Source organism: Colobus angolensis, unplaced genomic scaffold (assembly GCF_000951035.1).
Source record: "Colobus angolensis palliatus isolate OR3802 unplaced genomic scaffold, Cang.pa_1.0 Scaffold74, whole genome shotgun sequence".
Classification (NCBI taxonomy): Eukaryota; Metazoa; Chordata; class Mammalia; order Primates; family Cercopithecidae; genus Colobus; species Colobus angolensis.
In genome coordinates, this window is record NW_012121154.1 from 11,053,675 (window position 1) to 11,074,839 (window position 21,165).

Consider the following 21,165-nt stretch of genomic DNA (forward strand, 5'->3'; position numbering starts at 1 on the left):
TAAATGTAAAAAAAAAAGTAAATAAATATCTTTTAAAGAATTTTTAAATTATTTTTTCCAGAATTGCATTTTTGGAATTCTGCTCTTTCAGGATTTCAACATTTAGGGTTATAGCATTTGGGATTGTGTCTTTTTATACAAAGTGACCAATGAAGCATTTTCATGTTTTTATGTTTCTCAAATAAATTCCTTCTTAAAAATGTAAATTATAATATTTTAAAATTATTTTTTCCAGAATTGTATTTTCAGGATTTTGATCTTTTAGGATTTCAACATTTAGGGTTATAGCATTTGGGATTGTGTCTTTCTTAATGGCCCAAACCCATTAAGAATGATTACTTTACCTAGATGCAAGAGACCTTGGAATAACAATGGTGATTCTTGTCCATTCTTCAAAGTCCCCTGCGTGATACATGGTGGGCTCAGTTAGTTCTCTGGAGTTTCCTTCACATCCTTTGCCTGCAGAAGCTGGGTAACACCCTTCTTTCACCAGAAACCAGGACATACCAGCATCATGAGAGTATTGAAGAAGAACTGGAGCAGTATTGCTGAATTGATTGGCACACCCTATGTTTAGCTGTTAAAAGGAAGGACAAGAATTATACAAGATTTTGGTTCTAAGTCATCACTCAACAAATTAGGTGCTACAGCATCCAGGGTGCCTTCCAACGGGTCTGCATTGAATTTACAATGATAGCAATTGTGAGCTCAGTCCCAACCAAGACCCTTCAATAGATTCTGGAATTCTTTGTTTAAGCAAACGATAGGTACTTTTTACTAGAAAGCTGGACTCATTTTGTGGATTTCTTGGGATTATAGGAGAGAAGAGAGAAGCACAGTGTTGGTGGTTCTTGAGTCCCAGACAAAAGATATGCCAAGAAACTGCTTTTTTCTCCCTCCTCAGAGGGTACAAACAGAGGAAACCATAAGATGGAGAAGCAGCTGTCTTCTTCAGTACAGGAAGGTTTCAGTGGAACGAGCATCCTTCTTCTGTTTCCTTGCTAAAGCTCATTAAAGATCAGTGTCAACTGGCTGGGCGTGGTGGCTCATGCTTGTAATCCCAGGACTTTGGGAAGCTGAGGCCGATGGATCATGAGGTCAGGAGTTCAAGACTAGCATGGTCAAAATGGTGAAACCCTGTCTCTACTAAAAATACAAAAATTAGCTGGGCATGGTGGCAAACACCTGTAATCCCAGCTACTCGGGAGCCTGAGGTAGAGAACTGCTTGAACTCGGGAGGCGAAGGTTGCAGTGAGCCAAGATCACACCACTGCACTCCAGCCTGGGCGACAGAGCAAGACTCCATCTCAAATAAGTAAATAAATAAATAAATAAATAAATAAATAAAATAAAATAAAATAAAATAAAATCAATGTCAACTTAGATGAAAGAGCTAAGTGTTTACCACAGCATCAAATGAGCAACATAATCCAGAAATGAACCTGTCACTGTTTGGTGTACCTTTAGGGAGGCCTGTCATCATAGGATTAATAACATTAAAAAACTGTAAAAATACAACCGAAATCCCACCGGCCTATCATAACTGTCCTTACTTTTCTATTTTCTCTACTGATCTTCATAGGGAATCTATATATTGGTCATATAGTTGAAGTTATTACACATCTAGAGCTTTCTTCCACATTTTGTTATACATAGCATTGCAGAGAATATACCTTTCTTCTTTGGTTGATTTGTCATCACCAGATAAATTCCTGAGAGTAGCATTAATGAGTCAAAATGTAGAAACACTTAAAATTTTCTAGTTATGTGTGTTCATTTTGTATTGGTTGAGTCCAAATGAATCAGTTTAGACATTGAGTATTATAGTTTAAGACAGTTTATTTCCAAATAAATGTGTAAATGAATTTTATTACATTTTTCATAATTACAAATGTCAAACTTTTTTCTCACGTTCATTTAATTACATGCCATCTTATATGAGTGGCCTATTCACATCTTATTTCATTTGTTGGCTGGAGCCACAAATTTTGTTGTATAAGACTTCACTAAATAAGAATAGTCTGAGTTTTAGAAGGAAAATTGAAATCAGGAATGAAAAGAACATGATATGACAAAAAAATAAAGGATGATATAAAGGTAGAGTCATGGGCTAATAACATTGAGCCATAGCTCAGGAGGTCAATCAGTTAATCCTGATGACTATAAGGTAGCTTTATCTAGTTTTTAAAAAGAAGATTTAGTATCTTATTTCCATACTCAGAGCTATAAAGCATCTCTCAGAAAATTTATAATTTGGTTAGAAATTTTATTGTGCACAATTTATCCAAGTTTATATAGTAAAACATCAAGAATATAATTAAAGACTTAACCCTCTCAGATGCATGATTAAACTCTTCTAACACAAATTCCTTTTACTGCATTACTCAATAGTAACAAAGGCCTTTGGCTGGTATGTGGTGAAAGCAGCCACATTGGGCACGCCTAGTTAACTTTTTGTCTTAAATTTGCCATGATTGCTGTTGTTTCTAACATAGACAAGTTGTTGGAACTTTAAGTTCTGTGACAAGTTTGTGCTTTAGAAATCAGGTAATAGGGTAGTGTAGACATACTCTCAGTTGTATTAAACATATAATTTATCTTAAACTTTCCATTCAGGATTTAGGCACACCTTCAACAAATATTTACTTGTGTACCTTCTATGGATCAGATACAAACGTTTAAGTCTCTCCTACCTTTAAAAATAAAACAAAAGAACATAAAAATTCTCCCTGATTTTTGGTCTCCCTCTAACTACACAGCTAAACAAATTGAGAGAAAAGCCGTATTCACTGTGTAGACAGACCTCTTTACTCAACGTTTTAAAATCCATTATAATCTGACTTTTGCTGCTGCTGCCCCAGTGAAATTACCAAGGAAACTGTCTATCTCACAAAATGCAATGGGAAAATTTAATCCTTCTTTTACTTGATTCTTCTACTGCTTTTAACATTGTTAACCATTTCTTTTTTATTGACCATCTAGCCTGCCTTTTAAGTGTTGGTGTTTTCTGTGATTCAATCTTGACTTTATCATTTTACTGTATGCATGCTTCTTAATCTCATTCACAATCATAACCTCATGTTTCTTCTGAATGCCTGTAGTCTGAATAACAGATATGACCTCTCTCCTGCTTTCTGGACAAATATACATTACCACTTCCTTTTCATTTCCACTTCAGCAGCGCATCAGCACCCGTAACTCCACTATGTCCAAGCCAGTTCTCTTCAACCGCTCTCCTAAAGCAAACCCTCATTTTTCTGTAGTTCAGCAGCCAGAACCAGAAATAAGAGAATAATTCTAGACTCCATTCTATTACTCAACAGTCACCCAAATCTATTGATTGTATCGCTTTCAACATCTTTATACTCATTTATCTTTATAACGCATGTTATGCCTCAACCTGGCCTTCTCATTTCTGACTTCAATTACAGGTCTAGCATCCTTACTTTACTCAAAATATATTTAAAAATCTGATCATTTCTCTCTGCCTCTTTCACAGGTCCTATCTCTGATAATCTCTTACTTGGATCACTGGATAGCTGCTAATGTTTCTGCCCTTGACCCTGCACAGTTACTAGAGCAATGATTCTTTAAAAGCCTAAATCAGAATGTGTCACCTTTCTGCTAGCTATTTTATTCAGAACAGAAGTCAAAGTTTAACCTTACTTTTTTCATCTGTCCCACCCTTGCTCACTTTCTCTGCTATGGTCACAATGGCATAGTTGTGGTTTCCAGAACATTCCTACTTCAAGATGTTGGTCCTTTTTGTTGTCTGTGCCTGGAATGATCTTTTCCACATAACTGCATGACTCACTCCTTTACTTTCTATAGGTTGTGGCTTAAGAGTGTCATTTTATTAGTGAAGTCAACCAACCTGACAACCTTTTATAAAATGGTAATCATCCTCCATTACCCTATTTCATACTCTCTGTATTTATTTCCATAACCCAGAAATGTGAATAGAATATAGAGACTTTATAAGGATTTGCTGAATGAAGGAATGAATGTACTTGCTGACTCTGGTTTCCTCTTCTATTGGGTCAACATCCATACTGTGGTTGAATGATTCTTCTAAAACACAGGTCTGATTCTGGCATTCAACGGGCTAAAAAATCTTTCATGACTCACTGCTCTTGGGATAATGTTCAAGTGACTTAATGTAGAATATAATGCCCATCAGGATCAACTTTATCTCTCATCCCTGCTGCACATACTCCACAGTCCTCAAAGTTAGACTTGCCCCTTTTCTCATTTGCACTTCGGTGTATTTTCATGTATTTGCTCATTTTGTTGTCTCTAACTGGAATTTCTGCCCCTCCATTCTTCAGCTGGGTAAGTCTCTGTATTTCCAGAGACTTCCAGTTGGAACTCATCCATCAATCCACCCTTCCTCCCTTCCCCTTCCTTTCCTTCCTTTACTCCCATCCATCTTTCCACCCACCCATCCATCCATTCAACCATCCATCCATTTATTCAACTAACAGACATTTTTTGAGTGCCTGAAACATGTTAGGCACTATGCAGAGTATTCTTATAGCATCTAGAGCCAACTTATACTGCAGCATTCTTGCGACTTTATTGTGACTGTTCACTTTTCAGCCTCATTCTCTAGTTCCTTGAAAGCTAAGGTCATATTTTTCTTTTTCTTTTTTTTGGTTAAATTTTACTTTAAGTTCTGGGATGCATGTGTGGAACATGCAGGTTTGTTACATAGGTATTCATGTGGGGTCACATTTTTCATTTCTATAGTCCCAGGACTAGCTAGTGTTTATCACACAGCAAGTAGTCACAAAAAATACACCAGCCCTGTGTATTTTTGTACAAATGGCACCCAAAATTCTTATAGGCAGGTTTCAAACATACACTAATTATCAACCCCTGAATGATCTGTATTTTATTCTTATTAAATAACCACAAATTAATAGCTTTCTTCTTGTGTGATATGAAAATTAAGATTTTTAAAATTAGCTTTTATTTTAGGTTCATGGGTACATGTGCAGGTTTGTTATATAGATAAACCGTGTGCCTCAGGAGTGTGCTGTACCGATTACGTTGTCACCCAGGTAATAAGCATACTACCCAATAGGTAGTTTTTTGATCCTCTCCCTTCTCCTACCTTTCATCCTCAAGTAGGCCCCAGTGTCTGTTGCTCCCCTATGTGCCCATGTGTTCTCATTGTTTAGTTCCCACTTACAAGTGAGAACACGTGGTATCTGTTTTTCTGTTCCTTCATTAGTTTGCCTAGGATAATGGCCTCCAGCTCCACTCATGTTGCTATTAAGATCATGATTTCATCCTTTTTTATGGCTGTGTAGTGTTCCATGGTGTATATGTACCACATTTTCTTTATCCAGTCTACCACAGATGAGCATTTAGGTTGAATCCATGTCTTTGCTATTGCCAATAGTGCTTTGATGAACATACACATGCATGTGTCTTTATGGTAGAATGATTTACACTTCTTTGGGTATATACCCAATAATGGGATTGCTGGGTCAAATGGTAGAGAATTAAGATTTTTCTTAAGCAGTTTGCATTCCTGATCATTGTTTAAGTGCTTGAAATATTTAACACTATTTTTTAAATTTAGATTTTTAAAATTTCAGAATATTACCTTGCAGACTTTAATACCTACACAACCATGGTTTGTGATTAATGAAATAGAAAAGGTGTCAGATGAGAAACAGCATAGTATTCAGGAAATATATTTGCTATTAACGTTATTTTGTTACTACTTTAGGTATTACCAGCAAATGAATATAGATCATATATTGTTATTGATATTTTTCCATTATAGTTTAACATCAGAATCTAAACAAGGATAACATTTTACTAATCATATTATTTATGACTAAATTCCTTGTTTACAGACCTGTGAAAATTAGATTTGAAGAGCTGCCTATAAACATCTGATCTCTTTAATAATTCCATTTGTAAATTATTTAGCATCTGCATCCTGCCATTATATAAGGACCATGTAGTTGTGCTAGCTCATTAAAACTGCATTACTTCCAACCCCAGAAGTCACCTATGGGATTTTATTATAAACACAATGAAATTTTGATTAGGGTTCTGAAACAAGACCTTGTCAAAGTAAATACTTGCTATACATGTTGATACGTTATCACAGAGCTGAAAAACAAGAAGCCTTTAAGAGAACAATGATGACTGAAGTAAGATAATTTGTTTGAAAATAATACAGCAAAAGCATAAAATATCTTGTAAGTTCAAATACCACTAGTAAGATGAAAAGGACAACTTATCCATCATCGTTTAGAAGCTTGAGATTCATTAAGTCACTATCAGACTGAAGTCCTAAAAGTCAATGTTATTTTTAATTCTGGCAGAGTTCCTTGAATACCTAAAGAAATGGTATACCCACAACTTTTGGGACTCCTTAAAAACTAGTAAGCTGCTTTCCTTATGAGTAGAGCTGAAAAGCTTTGCAATTCTAACACTGTTGAGCTTTTGTACAGGTGAGTCCCTTCTTTAATAGAATATGAAAAATGTGTGTTCTCTATGAGTTCCACGAATACATCTGGAAGATGTTTTACTCCTTAACTTGCTCTGGGAAGAAGCTTGTGCATACATACCTTGAACTGTAGCACATATCCAGGCTTCAGGGTCAAATCTCGAGTTACTGCAAATCGATCTCCATCTGATTTTCCAAATATCATTGCTGATGGTGTGGCAGCACAGAAGGTTTCATTTTTAACCATTCCTTCATTAGCCAACATCAACCACACACTCATCTGATTCATAGGATAATCAAAAGCTGGCTTCTCATAAAAGTTCTAATAGAAACAATACAAATAACACAAAAAGGCAATTTGATAGCTTTGAAAACAAGAAAGGAATTTTCACTTCATGACATGCTGGGCCATGTACCACTTGCATTGCTAGGAAAACACAGAAGAATCTCCATGTCTTTTTACAGCTATTAACTTTTTCTCCTGATGATTCAACAACTGAAAGTATTTTACCACTGTGTATCTAATCATTTTATAAACACACTAACAATTTTGCTTGATGATTTAACCAGACCTCAGTCTTTTTTACATCTAAATTATCTGTGAAGTGGTAGCATAGAGAGGTAACAAAAAATTTAAGTACAAGCCCTTCAACTTATATTATACATTCAGTGTCAAGCAGTAAATCCTTAAGGAAATGAGTTCGTTATGCCATTCACTTTTATAACGATCTGTCTTCCTGGAGTTCAGACATAGGAGGATACCTGAGGTAAAGTTGGATTGATAACTGGGATGATCTGCTTCTGCTTCTCGGACAGAATGATGATGTCATCGACTGCCCACTGGTCATAGTCCTCTCCCGAGAACACGGGCTGCCACCAGCGGAACCTGGTGCAAGGGGTCTTGGCAGCAGCTGGAAGCTCCAGATAGACAAATCTGAATAAAAGTAGATCATTTATGGTTGGGAAAAGAAAAGGTGTTTTTTTGTTTTGTTTTTGTTTTTGTTTTTTTGCAGCTACTAAAACAACAAGGGTAACAACAAGAGAAAGTTTTGTTTGGTTTGATCTCAATATTTTAAGTTTGGACATATCAGACTTGAGGTTTAACCTTGCAGGCAGGTTTAGTCCTGGTCATGTTTAGTTCATTTGGAATTGTATCTTTTGGAGAAGAGGGAGAATATTTCAACTGAGTTTGATTCATTGAACTGTATCTTTTGATGGTCATAACTTTTTAAAGAAATACCAAGAAAAAATTGTTGAATATTATTACATGAAGATAACATTTAACATTTTCTTCAAAGGCATTCTTTCTCATTGTGGGAAAACATAGAAATGCACTAAAAATGAAATATAACTTGCCCATAATCTACTACATAGGGTTGGTTTCTTTTAACATTTTGATGTATTTCATCACAGCTTGTAATCTTTTATATAGGCAAGGCATTATATGTATAATTTAGTGATCTACATTTTAAAACTTAACATTACATCATAAGCACATTCTCATGTTAGTAAAATTATTTTTTAAGATGATTTTGTGTATATAATTTTTCATGACAAAGACATGCAGTTCCGCAATTTGAGGACGCCATTACATTTTTATTTACCTATAAAGTCACCTGGTCACCTTACTGAACTCTCAATAATTTCAGGTTGACATATTACTTGGAAAAAATAATTTGAGTTATTTAAAATCATTGTTTAAGCCAGTTTGGCACCATTATCAATTCCCTCTCTACTATACTGCATCTAGGAGAATCTCACAAGTCTTCATCTCTCACCCACCATTCCTGTTGTATCTCTTGTTTCATCCAGTTGCCTCTTTTCTGGTTTCTCTGTCTCCCCTAAATCCCTTAGAAGAAATGCTTTCTGTTGGTCTGTTTGCATGTCTACTTATGTTTTATCACGGAAAGTTATGTCACCTTTAAATGACCTAATACTTTAAAATGTCAAACTTACGAACTTTAAATCTACAAAATAGTATGTTTTAAGTAATATGTTTAAGACATATTCAATCTGTAAGAACTGGGTTTATATATTCTTAGATAATTTTTTTCAATAAACAAGGCTCATTTGTAAAATGAAAACAGGGACAAGATCCATATGTTAAAACTTAATAGCGTACAAAAAATTATTTTTTTGTTACAATGAAAACACAGAGATTATAAAAAGGAGTATTCTAAAATAATATCATTGAATAGACTTTAGTAATACATAAAATATAAATACAGAATTTCAAAATACTACATAATTGTAAAAGAACTAAATTTAAATACATATAAATGCATTGCCTGGTACAGGTATTACTATTAAACATAAGTTATCTCCCCAAACTCTTCAACAGTCATTGCCTAAGACATTTTATTACATATATTCCCCATACATCAAAATTAAGACAGGCATAGGCCAGGGCAAAATGTTTAGAAAATCTGAGCTCTATGCACTTACTCATACACTGTTTAGGGATAGCCCTGGGTGCAGCCATGTGAAAAATTTTAACAAAAAAATCCACCTTACTGTTAAATCTAAGAGCTAAGCATACTTTGTGTGTACATTAAAAATAATCAAACAAGCCTGCAAATGGGAAAATGAGCACGGAACATCCCCATATTCCATGGTTTCTTTGAGTAAACAGTGGTTACTTATCTTGCTTATCTTCTAGTCACAAGTTTTAAAAAATCTTTAAAAATTCAAACATGAATACAAATGCTTTCTGTCCAGTCACTTAAGTGAAATAAAATCTTTATATACTGGGCTATCATTCATGTTAAATATTCATGGGTTTGTCTATGTTTACAACAGTTAATATTTTGGAAACACACCAACAATGATTTAACCTTTACCATTCCTGGAAACCATTGGGAGGCTCATCAGGTGGGTAGTTACCTGGGTTTGCTGAAGTCTGAAAAGTACATCTCTGCTAGCAGGTGCCACTGGATGCCCCCATTGTTGCTGTACTGAAGGAGGACGCCCTCCTCTCTGCTGTCGGGCTTGTTGCATGAAGCACTCTCTCCACCTATCTGGATGTAGAACTGGACAAAGTCCACCCAAGAAGTATCCAGGTCCCAACTCACCAACTGTCTTTTCCCAGCCTTTCAGAAAAGAAGAAAAATCAAATTCAATAATCTGGGAGTTCTTTGGCATTTTGTTGTTTCAGTTTCAAATTCACCTGGACATCTTAGCACTATGTGGAAATGGTCTTGTCCCCACTTATTGTGGAGAGAGGAGAGTCATGCCATTTAGTTGTTTCTGATTCAACTATGGTAACTGTTGCTGGATATCTTTGCTTAATGTCTACATTACTGATTCCCAGGCTGGGTGATGAGAGACCCTTGGGAACTGCTAATTACACCAAACAATACTAAAAAGTTTTTTAAAATTTTAATGAAAACACTCTGAATCCTTACTTTGCCCATTTCCTCTAAGCAGAACAATGGAGATGAAACACCATCTATTTGAAATCTGCAGGAGATGGGTTTGAGTCTTAGCCCATTATTCATACTGATCACTAGCTCTGTGACCTTTCTGAGCTTTTATTTTCCTCAAAGGTACAATATGGATAATTATACCTTCCTCATATGGTGTTGTGACAATTAGATGAAATAACATGTTGCATGGAACTTGCTGGTACACAGCATGCCTTCCAAACGGAACATCCTCTCCAGAGATAGGCCCCTGATCCTCTAGTCCTGTGGGAATTAAAGTAGACCAGGCAAGGCAGAAGCTTCTTGACAAAAAGAAAGGGTACTTGAGGCCGGGTGTGGTGGCTTATGCCTATAATCCCAGAACTTTGGGAAGTGAGGTGGGCGGATCACCTGAGGTCAGGAGTTTGAGACCAGCCTGGCCAACATGGTGAAACCATGTCTTTATTAAAAATATAAAAATTAGCCAGGCATGGTGGCACGCGCCTGTAATCTCAGCTATTCAGGAGGCTGATGCAGGAGAATCGCTTAAACCTGGGAGATGGAGGTTACAGTGAGCTAAGATCAGGCCACTGCACCCCAGCTTGGGTGACAGAGTGAGACTTTGTCTCAAAAAAGAAAATAAAGAGGACTTGAATTGAATTTCTCAGGATCCTAGTCTCCCTCCCTTCTCTCTCATAAACAGAGGTTAGGAAAGATCATTTAAATAAATTTTTGCAACCACTAAATGGTCTCTGTGTCTTAAAAGTGCTACAAATTTCCTGAAATCCACTAACTTGCTTCCTTTGCTTAGTAAGTCCCCTGAAGGTCACAGTCCTGTGGTGAGGTGTCAGACAGAAATTAGCAAGGTTTGTCATTGTTCCTGTTGTTCAAAATGATTTCAGCTAACGGGGCTGAAGAAAGGTTTGCTTATGAGAGTCTTCCACCTAAACAGACTCTTCCAAAGCTCATCCATGGATTTTTCCCAGCTGGTCTCTGAGCGCTCCCAGGAAGTTCAATTAAAAGTCGGGAAGAAAACCTGAGATAATATACATACTATTAGAGAAAAATGGCTCTCACACTTAGGATTTAAACTCTACTCTAATCCACTAAGTTAATTAAGAAAGGGTTTCTGTTATTAGAAGTCACAGGGGAAATACCTGGGGTTAATTAAAAGACTATACTGCTACCGATAGGTCTAAAGCCAATTAAGAGTTTTCAAAATAAACAAGGATGCTAGCAAAATGAGAACTGAAGTTAATTCAGAGACAGAAACTCATTCTTTGGAAATCTCAATTTTAGGTATGTATTTGAGGAAATCTTGTAAGTTATATGCATTTTTCAGTTGTTATATGTGCCTTTTAATTTTTCCTGTTGTTGATTTGAAATATTGTAAGTGAGAACACCTCAGAGATCCTAGCATTTTCAAGCCTCAGGATCATGAAGGAAGAATGATTTTTGGAAGAAAAACTATAGAACCTAGCAGGTTAATTCCAATCCAGCACACTCCTATGAGAAACCTGGCATGTGGAAATGAGCCAGAAGGATAAAGATCTAAGGTGAGGGGAATTATAAAAATCCAATTATCACAATTAGTTGGTTGGAATGATTGCTCTACTGTGAAATTCAGAGTAATGTTGTTTTTCCAGGAGACTATGGTGTTAGTCTACAGAGGTTTTCAAAGAATGTTTTGTGGCATTTTTGTAAATGATGGAAAAATACCACACAAATGCTTAGTTTGGCACTGGAAGTGTTTTTTCCTAGAGAACAGCACAAATCATTTTCTTTTGTTTGGTGACCTGAGATGCTGAATAGTGTTTTAAAGGAAGAAAAAAGAAAAGGGAAATGGCTCATGGCACAGTTTTTGCCAGAATTCAGAATTCGATGTAACATATGCTTTGCAGTTTTTCTGTTATGCTGTGATCAATGTATTTATCTGTATATGTGTAAACACATATACACATCTAATGTGTGTGTGTGCATATGTATTGCAGTAGTAATATTGTACCATTCCTGGTATACGGAAAATCGCCTCCAATTTCCCCCCAGATTCTAGGTTAAAGTGATTTACTGCTTTAAGGGTTTAGCTAAAATAAAACAAGTTTTAAGAGGTAAGCTTTCAGAATCTAGAACCTTTATAACAAAGCCTCCAAAACACTTCATGACTAATCACCGTTTGCTTTCCATTAAAGTCTTTTGAAATTAATCAAAATGTCACTAGAAAGCAATTCTATTTACTTGAAAATAACCATTTCTTCAGAATCTTTTATTGTTTCCCAATTTTCTTAATGTTTTTCATTCATTTATTCAGTCTTTCTTCAACAATTATAGCAGGCAGAACACCGTGTGTTATAAAAACAAACATGAACGGATTCATGGACTTCTGGCAGAGACAGAAATGGCAACCAAGGGCTGCAGACCCAGTCCTGATTTCTAGTCAAGCCCCATTTAGTCATATGATCACTTAATAATGTTCCAACTTATCTAGTCTCAAGAGCATGTATTGATTTGTAAATATCTAGTGCATGATGTGCATTTCTGAGCTGCACACCTTAGCCAGAGTTTGGCTCAGTCGTGGGACTTCACATTCTGCTTGTAATTGTGAGGATGAAAATTAAAATATGACATTTATATGTAAAAATCAGAGAGGAATTCTAAGAAAAGAGAGAAGTACGGTTTGCCAGAGCTCCAGAAAGCTTCAGGGAGGCAGGGGGATTTGAACAGAACACCAAAAATTTTATGTGAATGCAGAGAAGATAAAAGGCAAAATGGTAGGCAGTGGCAAAACCTTGGATGGTGAGAAGAGCTTCATAGCTGGAGCAAAGGGCTCGTGCCTAGAAAACAAATATAAGCTATGTAGTTAGGGGAGGAGTATTAGAGATCATCTTGAATATTTGTGATCAGCTAGGGAAAGAATGCAAGTATGTATGTATGCACGTATTATTTATTTATTTGAGACAGGGTTGTGCTCTTGTTGCCCAGGCTGGAGTGTAATGGTGTGATCATAGCTCACCACAACCTCAAATGCCTAGGCTCAAGCGACCCTTCTGCCTCATTCCCACATTCCTAGTTTGGAGTACAGGCATGCCCCACTATGTCCAGCTAATTTTATTGTATTATTTTAGAGACAGGCTCTTGCCATGTTGCTTGGGATGCTCTTAAACTCCTAGCCTCAAATGATATTCCACCTCAGCCTCACAAAGTGCTAGAATGACAGGTGTGAACCACCACATCTGGCTGGAGATAAGTTTTAGATAATATGATCTAGGCTGGTGGGAAAATGGTCTAAGGAACTCTTCCTTTGGGTTGCTGCCCCTTCACTTCAACATGCTTACTGGTGGGGGCTGTCAGACAGTGTATCCACCTTGCCACCAAACAAGTGAGTGCATGAATCTGGCTATATAATCATAGCACATCATTCCTCCCAGGACACTGTGACTGGCCGCCAGGAGCCTTCCCTGTGTTTTTTTACAGAGCTGGTTGGAAAGCCCTGTGGCTATGGTTCCATTCTCATGTGACAGCTGGCCTGCAAATCGGGTCTACTCTTTCAAATTGGGTCTACTCTTAAGGGGAAAGTTCTGTGAGCTTCAGAGTTACTGGTTCCAGGTCTCTCTTGCACCAGTCCCATTTAAGCCCTCCTTGTGTTTTCCTTCCCATAAACCAAAGTTATCCCTTTTTAAAGTTAAGATAGTTCCTCTTACTTAGAATTCAAAACAGTTCCAAATGAATCAACAGAAAAAGTAAAATATAACCCAGGGATATTTTGACAAAAATTTAGGGAGAAAGCTGAATTGGAAGGGGCAGAGAATTTTACTTTTGAAATGATTTTTAGTTAGTTGCAGGGCATAAATGTGAAAATATTCAATAAGACAAATTTGGAATTTATTCTCATAAAATTCAACTATGATACCTAACACATATGATCTCTTTCTGTGTTCCCAACACTATTCTTTACTCTTTACTTGCACCAACTCACTTACTCCTCTCTATATCCACTTTTAAGTCAAGAAACCTGAGATACAGAGAGTTGTTATAACTTTGCAAAGTGAACCAATCAATAAGTTTTGGAGCCCAGATAGCCTGACTTCAGAGATCATCTTGAATTAAGTGGAAGAAATATTGATATATAACCCTTTACATGTTAAAATGTGTGTGTGTGTGTGTGTGCGTGCGCACGCGCACTCACTGGGGTGTCTGAGTACATATTGGTAAAAGATTTACACTCTTACTTTAAAAATGATGCCTACAGGAAGCACAATCTTTCCATTTCTGAACAATTAATTATACAGGGGATCCAGATATGTGCAATGTATTTTGATAATTGAGTGACTATTATCTTTAACAATAATCATTAGGGGAGGACCTTCCACATCAATGGATAGGAAATACTGCTAAATGGACTCCTTCCCTGATTTTCTATAATCCTCTATCTTGTTTACTTGATGTTTCTTTGTTCTTCACCTGCATTAAAACAAAACCTGCAGCTATTTTTGCATTTGCATAAATTAACACATCTTGGATTTCTGCCCAAACAGATTCTGCAACCTATCAGCCCTGTAGCATATCACTGACACCTGTCTACTTGTTACACAAAGTGAAGTGGGACACCTCCAATTGCTTCAGAATTGGTGGCTATATTACCTGCTTGAAAGAAGTGATATTACACACTCCACATTCTAAAGATTAGGGTTAGACATGTTGCTCTGGTTGGATACCAGACCTGCTCTCTTTTTAGTCCCTTTCAAGACTATATAAGGATATGGATTGGAAAAGAGAAAAAGAATGTCCTGCCTAGACTGCAGTGAGGGAGGAGAGAGAGGTGGTTATACCCCTCTCCCATTCCTAACCAAGCGACACAGTTTGGGGTATTCCAAAAGGATCAATTTTAGTGATTCTGGTTGGCACCTCAGTCCTTAGTTGGTTTCTAGCAATCTGCCTGCCTAATTTGGTGCTACCACTGGGGAAGCTGACTACTGCAAGAAAAACTTTCATACAGAGTCCCACATCAGCAGACGCCACCAGCAGCCACCAAACCAAGCCAGAATAGGACCTGAGATATCTACCCACCCCAGACAGCTGGTCAGTTCTCTAAGAACAGCTCTGCATACCCCCACTCTCACCACTATTCCTCCTTCTTCCAGTCATATTCCTAAAATTAATGGATTGACAGATTTAATAAATACATACGGAAGTGCTTCCTATATGTTATGAACTATTCTACATGATTTACCAATATTAACTCACTTAATCTACATACTAATCCTCATGAGGTAGATATTCCATATCCCTGCTTTAGAGATGGGGAAGCTAAATCACCAGGAGGTTAAATAATGTGCTTCAAAAATCACTAGAAATACCATTTGACCCGGCAATCCCTTTACTGGGTATACACCCAAAGGATTATACATCATTCTACTGTAAAGACACATGCACACGTATGTTTACTGCGGCACTGTTCACAATAGCAAGGACTTGGAACCAACCCAAATGCCCACCAATGATAGACTGAATAAAGAAAATGTGGCACACATATGCCATAGAAAACTATGCAGCCATAAAAAAGGATGAGTTCATGTCCTTTGCAGGGATATGGATGAAGCTGGAAGCCATTATTCTTAGCAAACTAACACAAGAACAGAAAACCAAACACCACATGTTCTCACTCATAGGTGGGAGTTGAACAATGAGAACACATGGACATAGGGAGGGGAACATCACACCCTGGGGCCAGTCAGGGAGTGGGGGGCTAGGGGAGGCATAGCATTAGGAGAAATACCTAATGTAGATGATGAGTTGATGGGTGCAGCCAACCACCATGGCACATGTATACCTGTGTAACAAACCTGTACGTTCTGCACATGTACCCCAGAACTTACACAATTAAAAAAAAAATCACAGAATCTTAAAGTGGCCAAACTGGATAGAACCAGGCCATCTGGCTCCAGAGTTGCTGCCCTTAACCTCTAAGCTCATCTCCTCCTCGCCCCCAGGCCTCACACTGACACACCCTCCATAGGCCAGGGTGAGAAGAGACCAAGAGCCTTCCCTACTCAAACTTCCTCAACACACAAGCCTGGCTGGAAATGGAGGAAAGGAAAGAAATGGTATTTACATCAAGTACAGGAGGGTAGAAGTTTTAAACTGGCCGAACCTGATTGTTTAGTAACCAAAAACAATAATAACAATAATAAAAACAAGAATTTCCCAAGAGGTAGCTAAGGAATAGGAATCTGACAGAGCCCAGTCAAAAGGAGGGAACATGGGGAACAATAAAACCATTTCATATTTGTACATTTGGAGTTCAGAGTCTCATATTAAACTAGCCACTGCCCCGATGACTCATCCCAACCGTTGGTCATACCTTGCTGAAGTACAGAGATGATCCAGAAGAGATGACACCACACCCTTGTTCTGGTTTTACAATTTCTCCCCCAATAACTTCCTGCCAGTCAGACTCCCAGCCATTCTGGTTCTCAAAATCTGACATAATTGTGGAAGGAAGAGCAGCTTCCGGGTGGCATTCAGTGCCTTGATATCCCTGGTCACACCTATGAGAGAGCAGGGCTGAGTAGGCAAGTTACAGGCCCACCTGCCAATGCAATGTCCCCTGACCTCAACCATTTCCCATGTCTTACTTTTGCTCAGGTCTTACCATTCACACTAGATTTTTCCCTACAGTGTTAATCTGGGTATGTGGTAGTAACAACCCTCAGTTTTTCAAACTCCCCTTAAAACTGATAGAATCTTTTCTTAAAAGAAATAATGCTATAAAGGTAGAATTTGGGCATCAAGTACTTATGAAAAAGGACATTGGTGTGTGAGCTTATGTGAGTGTGTGTTGGTCTGCGGGGGGACAGATAGTGGGATTTCCCTATAGCCTTAAAAAGCCACATGTAAATGTCGGTCTGCTCAACCAACACGTAACTCTGGCCACATTTTAGAATTCCTTTTTCTGATTAAACTATGCCTTTTTTAGAGTCTTTAGGTATTCAAGGGTGTTCCTCTGTCCTCATTAGCAACAATCACCATCTCCCCAAGTATACAACCTTGAACTGGTGAAGTGGTATAAGAGGGCATGCAGCAGGGTTTGACTAGTGCTCTAAGACTCTCAGTGGGTGAAAAGGGAAACAATGGCAAGGCTCTTTTAATAAACTCTGACGTTGAAGCCCCTGAGGCCTTGTCTTGAGGTTAGAGTTTGAAGAATATATGGTTTCATACTTATTTTTAATGTGACCATATCTTTTACATCTAAAATAAGAACAGAAAGGAGGACTTGTTTCTTTTGGCTATTTCATTATTTATCGGGCTATCCATATCACTCTGATGACAACTGCTGTAGTACCCTCCAGCCACAAATCTTGAGAAGCATGGACCTCATCGTGCTTTCTGGTGCACGTACCTGCATACGCCATGATCACATGAGCCATGCCCACTGCACATGTTGGGGCACTGTTGCCCAATGTAAATGCTGTCCAAAGCCCACTCGTCTTGAGCTGTGTAATAGCTCTGGCTCCAACGGAAGCGGGTGGCACTGGACCTAGAAACAAGGTATAGTATAACAAAAACAATGTTTCAACTTTTCAGCAGTGACATTGGCAAAGAATGACAGAGTCCAAAATCTTTCAGCTAACTAACTTTCTGGAACTTGAGCTTAGCTGGCATCATTTTGCTTTAATTTCCACTCAATTATTATCCAATGCAACAATTCTATCATGAAAGAAAGTTAAAGAGAAATCCGTCTATTGGATGCAATTCAATCTTAATTTGAGCCGTTTTAAAGAAAAACACAGTATCAGATTTTGTTGGTTGCACAGATTTGTTGCTAGAAAAAGTACTAAGAAAGAATATTAAAAAATAAAGACATCTACTTAACTGCTAAATTGAGCCTATCTTTTTTTTTTTTTTTTTATTTGCCCAGGCTGGATTGCAATGGTGCGATCTCCGGCTCACTGCAACCTCTGCTTCCCAGGTTCAAGCCATTCTCTTGCCTCAGCTTCCCAAGTCGCTGGGATTACAGGCACATATCACCATACCCGCTAATTTCTGTATTTTTAGTAGAGACAGGGTTTCAACATGTTGGCCAGGCTGGTCTTGAACTCCTGACCTCAGATAATACACCCTCCTCAGCCTCCCAAAGTGCTGAGATTACAGGTGTGAGCCACTGTGCACTGCCAACTTAGCCTATCTTTTATAGACAAAAATGTAAGATGTTTAACCTTAGAGTAAAAGAATTTCTTACAATAAATACAGAAGTTATTAGAACACTTTCAGCTAGTTCGTAATATAAAACACAAGTTTTGTTTGGCGGTATTGTTTTGGGGTTGAGGAGACATACCACTATGTACTATATTACAAAGAAGAATATCTGGATGCTAAATTCTACTCATTTCTGAAACACTAACTTGCCTGAGTTTCATGGATAAACTGATCTTAAGTGGGGATGAAAATTAAACAGTTCATTACACAGACAGAAACACTTGGGACCTTAGTTCATTGCAACGAAATATAAAGTCCAGAGAAGTGGATATTTTGAAAGTAATGTCAAGAAGGTGTCTGTCTATTCATTGACTGCTATAAAACATTCCTTTAAAATTATAGCATATTTTTCACCTGTAGGAATTTTCAGGGGCCTGTGGTTAGTTCTTTTGGTCAGGGCTAAATGAAACAAAGAAACAAACAATGATTTGCAAAATTATTGTGTATGCTCAGTTCCACTGAAGGAACATTTCCCAAGCACACTATATGCAGATACCCTTGATCTTAATGATCTGAATGATCCATTAAAGTCTATTGCATCAATTACCCACATATTAAGTACTCCCTAAGTACATAACAGACAGTTAAAATTCAGACTAAGCCTTTATTGTTTATTTTATCAATGATCTGTGACTAATAGGTTGTATTTTCATTCCTAGTAGGATAATACTGGGATTCACCAAGGTGCATCCAGTAGACACAGGATTGCTGCCTATCAGTGCTTGTCATGGAACATACAGTGGGACAGATGCACCACCTCCTCTATGGTAATCAGCTTATATTTTGTAAGCAAACAGCCATCACAGTTTTCATAGTCCCACTAAGAAATGGTTTTTAGAAAAGCCTACTATAAAAGTAGATGCATTATCTTAGAGCAGAGAGCGCTACGGAATAGAAGACTTACGCACCCTGTCATCCTGAAAAGGAAAGCTGACTTCACTCTTTTAAGACAGATTTTAATCTGAGTCAAGTCCATGGCCATGGGTGACTAGACTGTGAGCTCTTTGGGGATAGGGATATCTTTAGTCTCCACAGTTGGCACAGGAACTGAATAAAGTAGGGGTTCCAAAAAAGTTTGCTAAGAGAGTAAGTCAGTGAGTGGATGAACAGGTCAGTAAAGGGCAGCCTGTTTATGACTCTTCTGTAGGTAATGGAATGAAGAATGTACTAGTAGTTGGGGGACAAGGCCCCCAGGACCCTGGTTCTGCAACTTAGCAGCTGTGTGACCTTTAGTGAGAAATGTAAGCCCTCAGGGGTTTGTAGTTCCTCACCTCTCAAATAAAAGGTTTGGGCAAACTAATTTCTAAGATCCCTTCCAGCTCTCAAATATAATGATTCCTCTGCTGGTCTGTTGACCAAGTGACAATTTATTTTCTTTACAGTTACATGCCTATAAAAACCCATGGCACCCACTAATTTGAGATTTTTTTACTTCCAAATGTGAAAATGGGCATAGGGAAGGGTTTCAGAAACTTGTCTTAGGTTACATAGCTTAAGCTTCTAAACAGTCATATGCAGACACATTCTAAATTGCTTTCCTAAGTAAATTAATCCTTACATGCATCTTATGAACTTTTAAAAAAGATATTATTTCCTTAGGATACAAAGCTTCAAAGGGACAATTCCATTTAAAACCACAATCCACAGTTTAAGATGCTAATGTTAATTAAGAGAAAAGGCAGGAAGAAGAGATCGAATATTGGCTTCAGTTTTATTGAGAAAAAAAAACTAGTTGTGTGAGCCATCTCCAGCTGTCACATGTGAGAAGACAAGGTGCAACGTTGCTGATCTGCAGCGGCATCATTGCTATGTCTCTCCCTCAATACAAATATTTAAATTGCCAATTTTTTCTTTCTCTCCCTTTCAAAACTAAGTAGTCTCAGGAAGAAAATCTCGTCGACTTTGAATTGAGTCTGAAAGCAGACTACTGCTGTGTGGGTCATGAAATGAAGTTGACTTGCATTTAAAATCTAAACTCTCCGGATTCCCCAAAGCAACAAAACTTGACTCCTTTATTTGATTTTTCCTTCCCATATAACTTGAAGACTGAAATGAAACAGTATTGAATTGTCTCTTCATAGTTAGGTTACCTGAGGAATCAAGGTAAATGAAGGCTGACTAAATTGTATTTTCCACCTTCAGAGTTCCTGTAATTACATTTACCCAATTATTCTGAAACTCATTCACTCATTAGGTGTTGATTTGTTTATGAAGTCAGCGACTGACAGCTGTTTGGGTCTCATTAGGCTCTGTTCTTATGTAAGTGTCTCTCATAAAAACAAAATTAATTTTCATTGAGTAACAAATTGTTCATACACAATATAATTTCTCTAAGCAGGTGTATACATTCAGTATTTCCATTCTAAGTTGCCCTATCTAGCACGTTTTCCAAAGTTAACAGGTATTTGATAATGCAGGGACCACATTTGCTTTTATGAATTCAATTTATAATTGCATATGTTTAAATCAAAATGGCAGAACAAAGATTGACCAAAAAAAGATTACTGCTGTAAACTGCATTCCCTTTCCCCAATGCTTGAGAAAACCTGCTATTTGCAAAGTTTTAAAATTATCAAAATAAATACAGTTATCAAGACTTCCAAGGAAAGCAAATGTACTTTATTTTTATGGCAGAGATTTTAAGCATTATAGATCCAAAAACAATGACAATAACTAGTAGAATATGGGTTTTTTTTGAAATGTAGCAATAATGTTTAGTTTAAATATTAGTCAGTAGGAATGTTAAGATAAACATCCTGCTGGGTTATTTGTTTTTAAAAAATATTTTCACTTTTTTTCCCAGGGCTTTGAAGGAAATTTGGAAAAGCAGAATTAAATTACTTGTTAAATATACTTAAAGGTAAATGGTCAGGGGAATAATTTAGTAGAAAATTTTAGTGATATCTAACATCATAATCTTAACTATTTATTAAAAGAGATACTTTATAATACAATATCTCTTTAGCACACTGAGTCTCATCAAGTTAAAATTCTATTTAATTCCCTGATGACCAATAAGCACAACTACTGTGTGCCAGG

At 37.3% G+C, this 21,165-nt stretch overlaps 1 protein-coding gene across 1 annotated transcript in view; it reads right to left on the minus strand.

Moving 5' to 3' along the window:
- Window positions 1-21,165, minus strand: part of RELN (reelin) — a 536,970-nt gene that overhangs the window by 132,412 nt on the left and 383,393 nt on the right. The window contains exons 23-28 of the mRNA XM_011927764.1: window positions 17,270-17,407; window positions 16,232-16,418; window positions 9,356-9,561; window positions 7,235-7,406; window positions 6,594-6,794; window positions 345-577 (exon numbers count right to left, since the gene is read on the minus strand). Coding sequence (XP_011783154.1) covers window positions 345-577; window positions 6,594-6,794; window positions 7,235-7,406; window positions 9,356-9,561; window positions 16,232-16,418; window positions 17,270-17,407 — 1,137 coding nt within the window. The remainder of the gene's footprint in view (window positions 1-344; window positions 578-6,593; window positions 6,795-7,234; window positions 7,407-9,355; window positions 9,562-16,231; window positions 16,419-17,269; window positions 17,408-21,165) is intronic.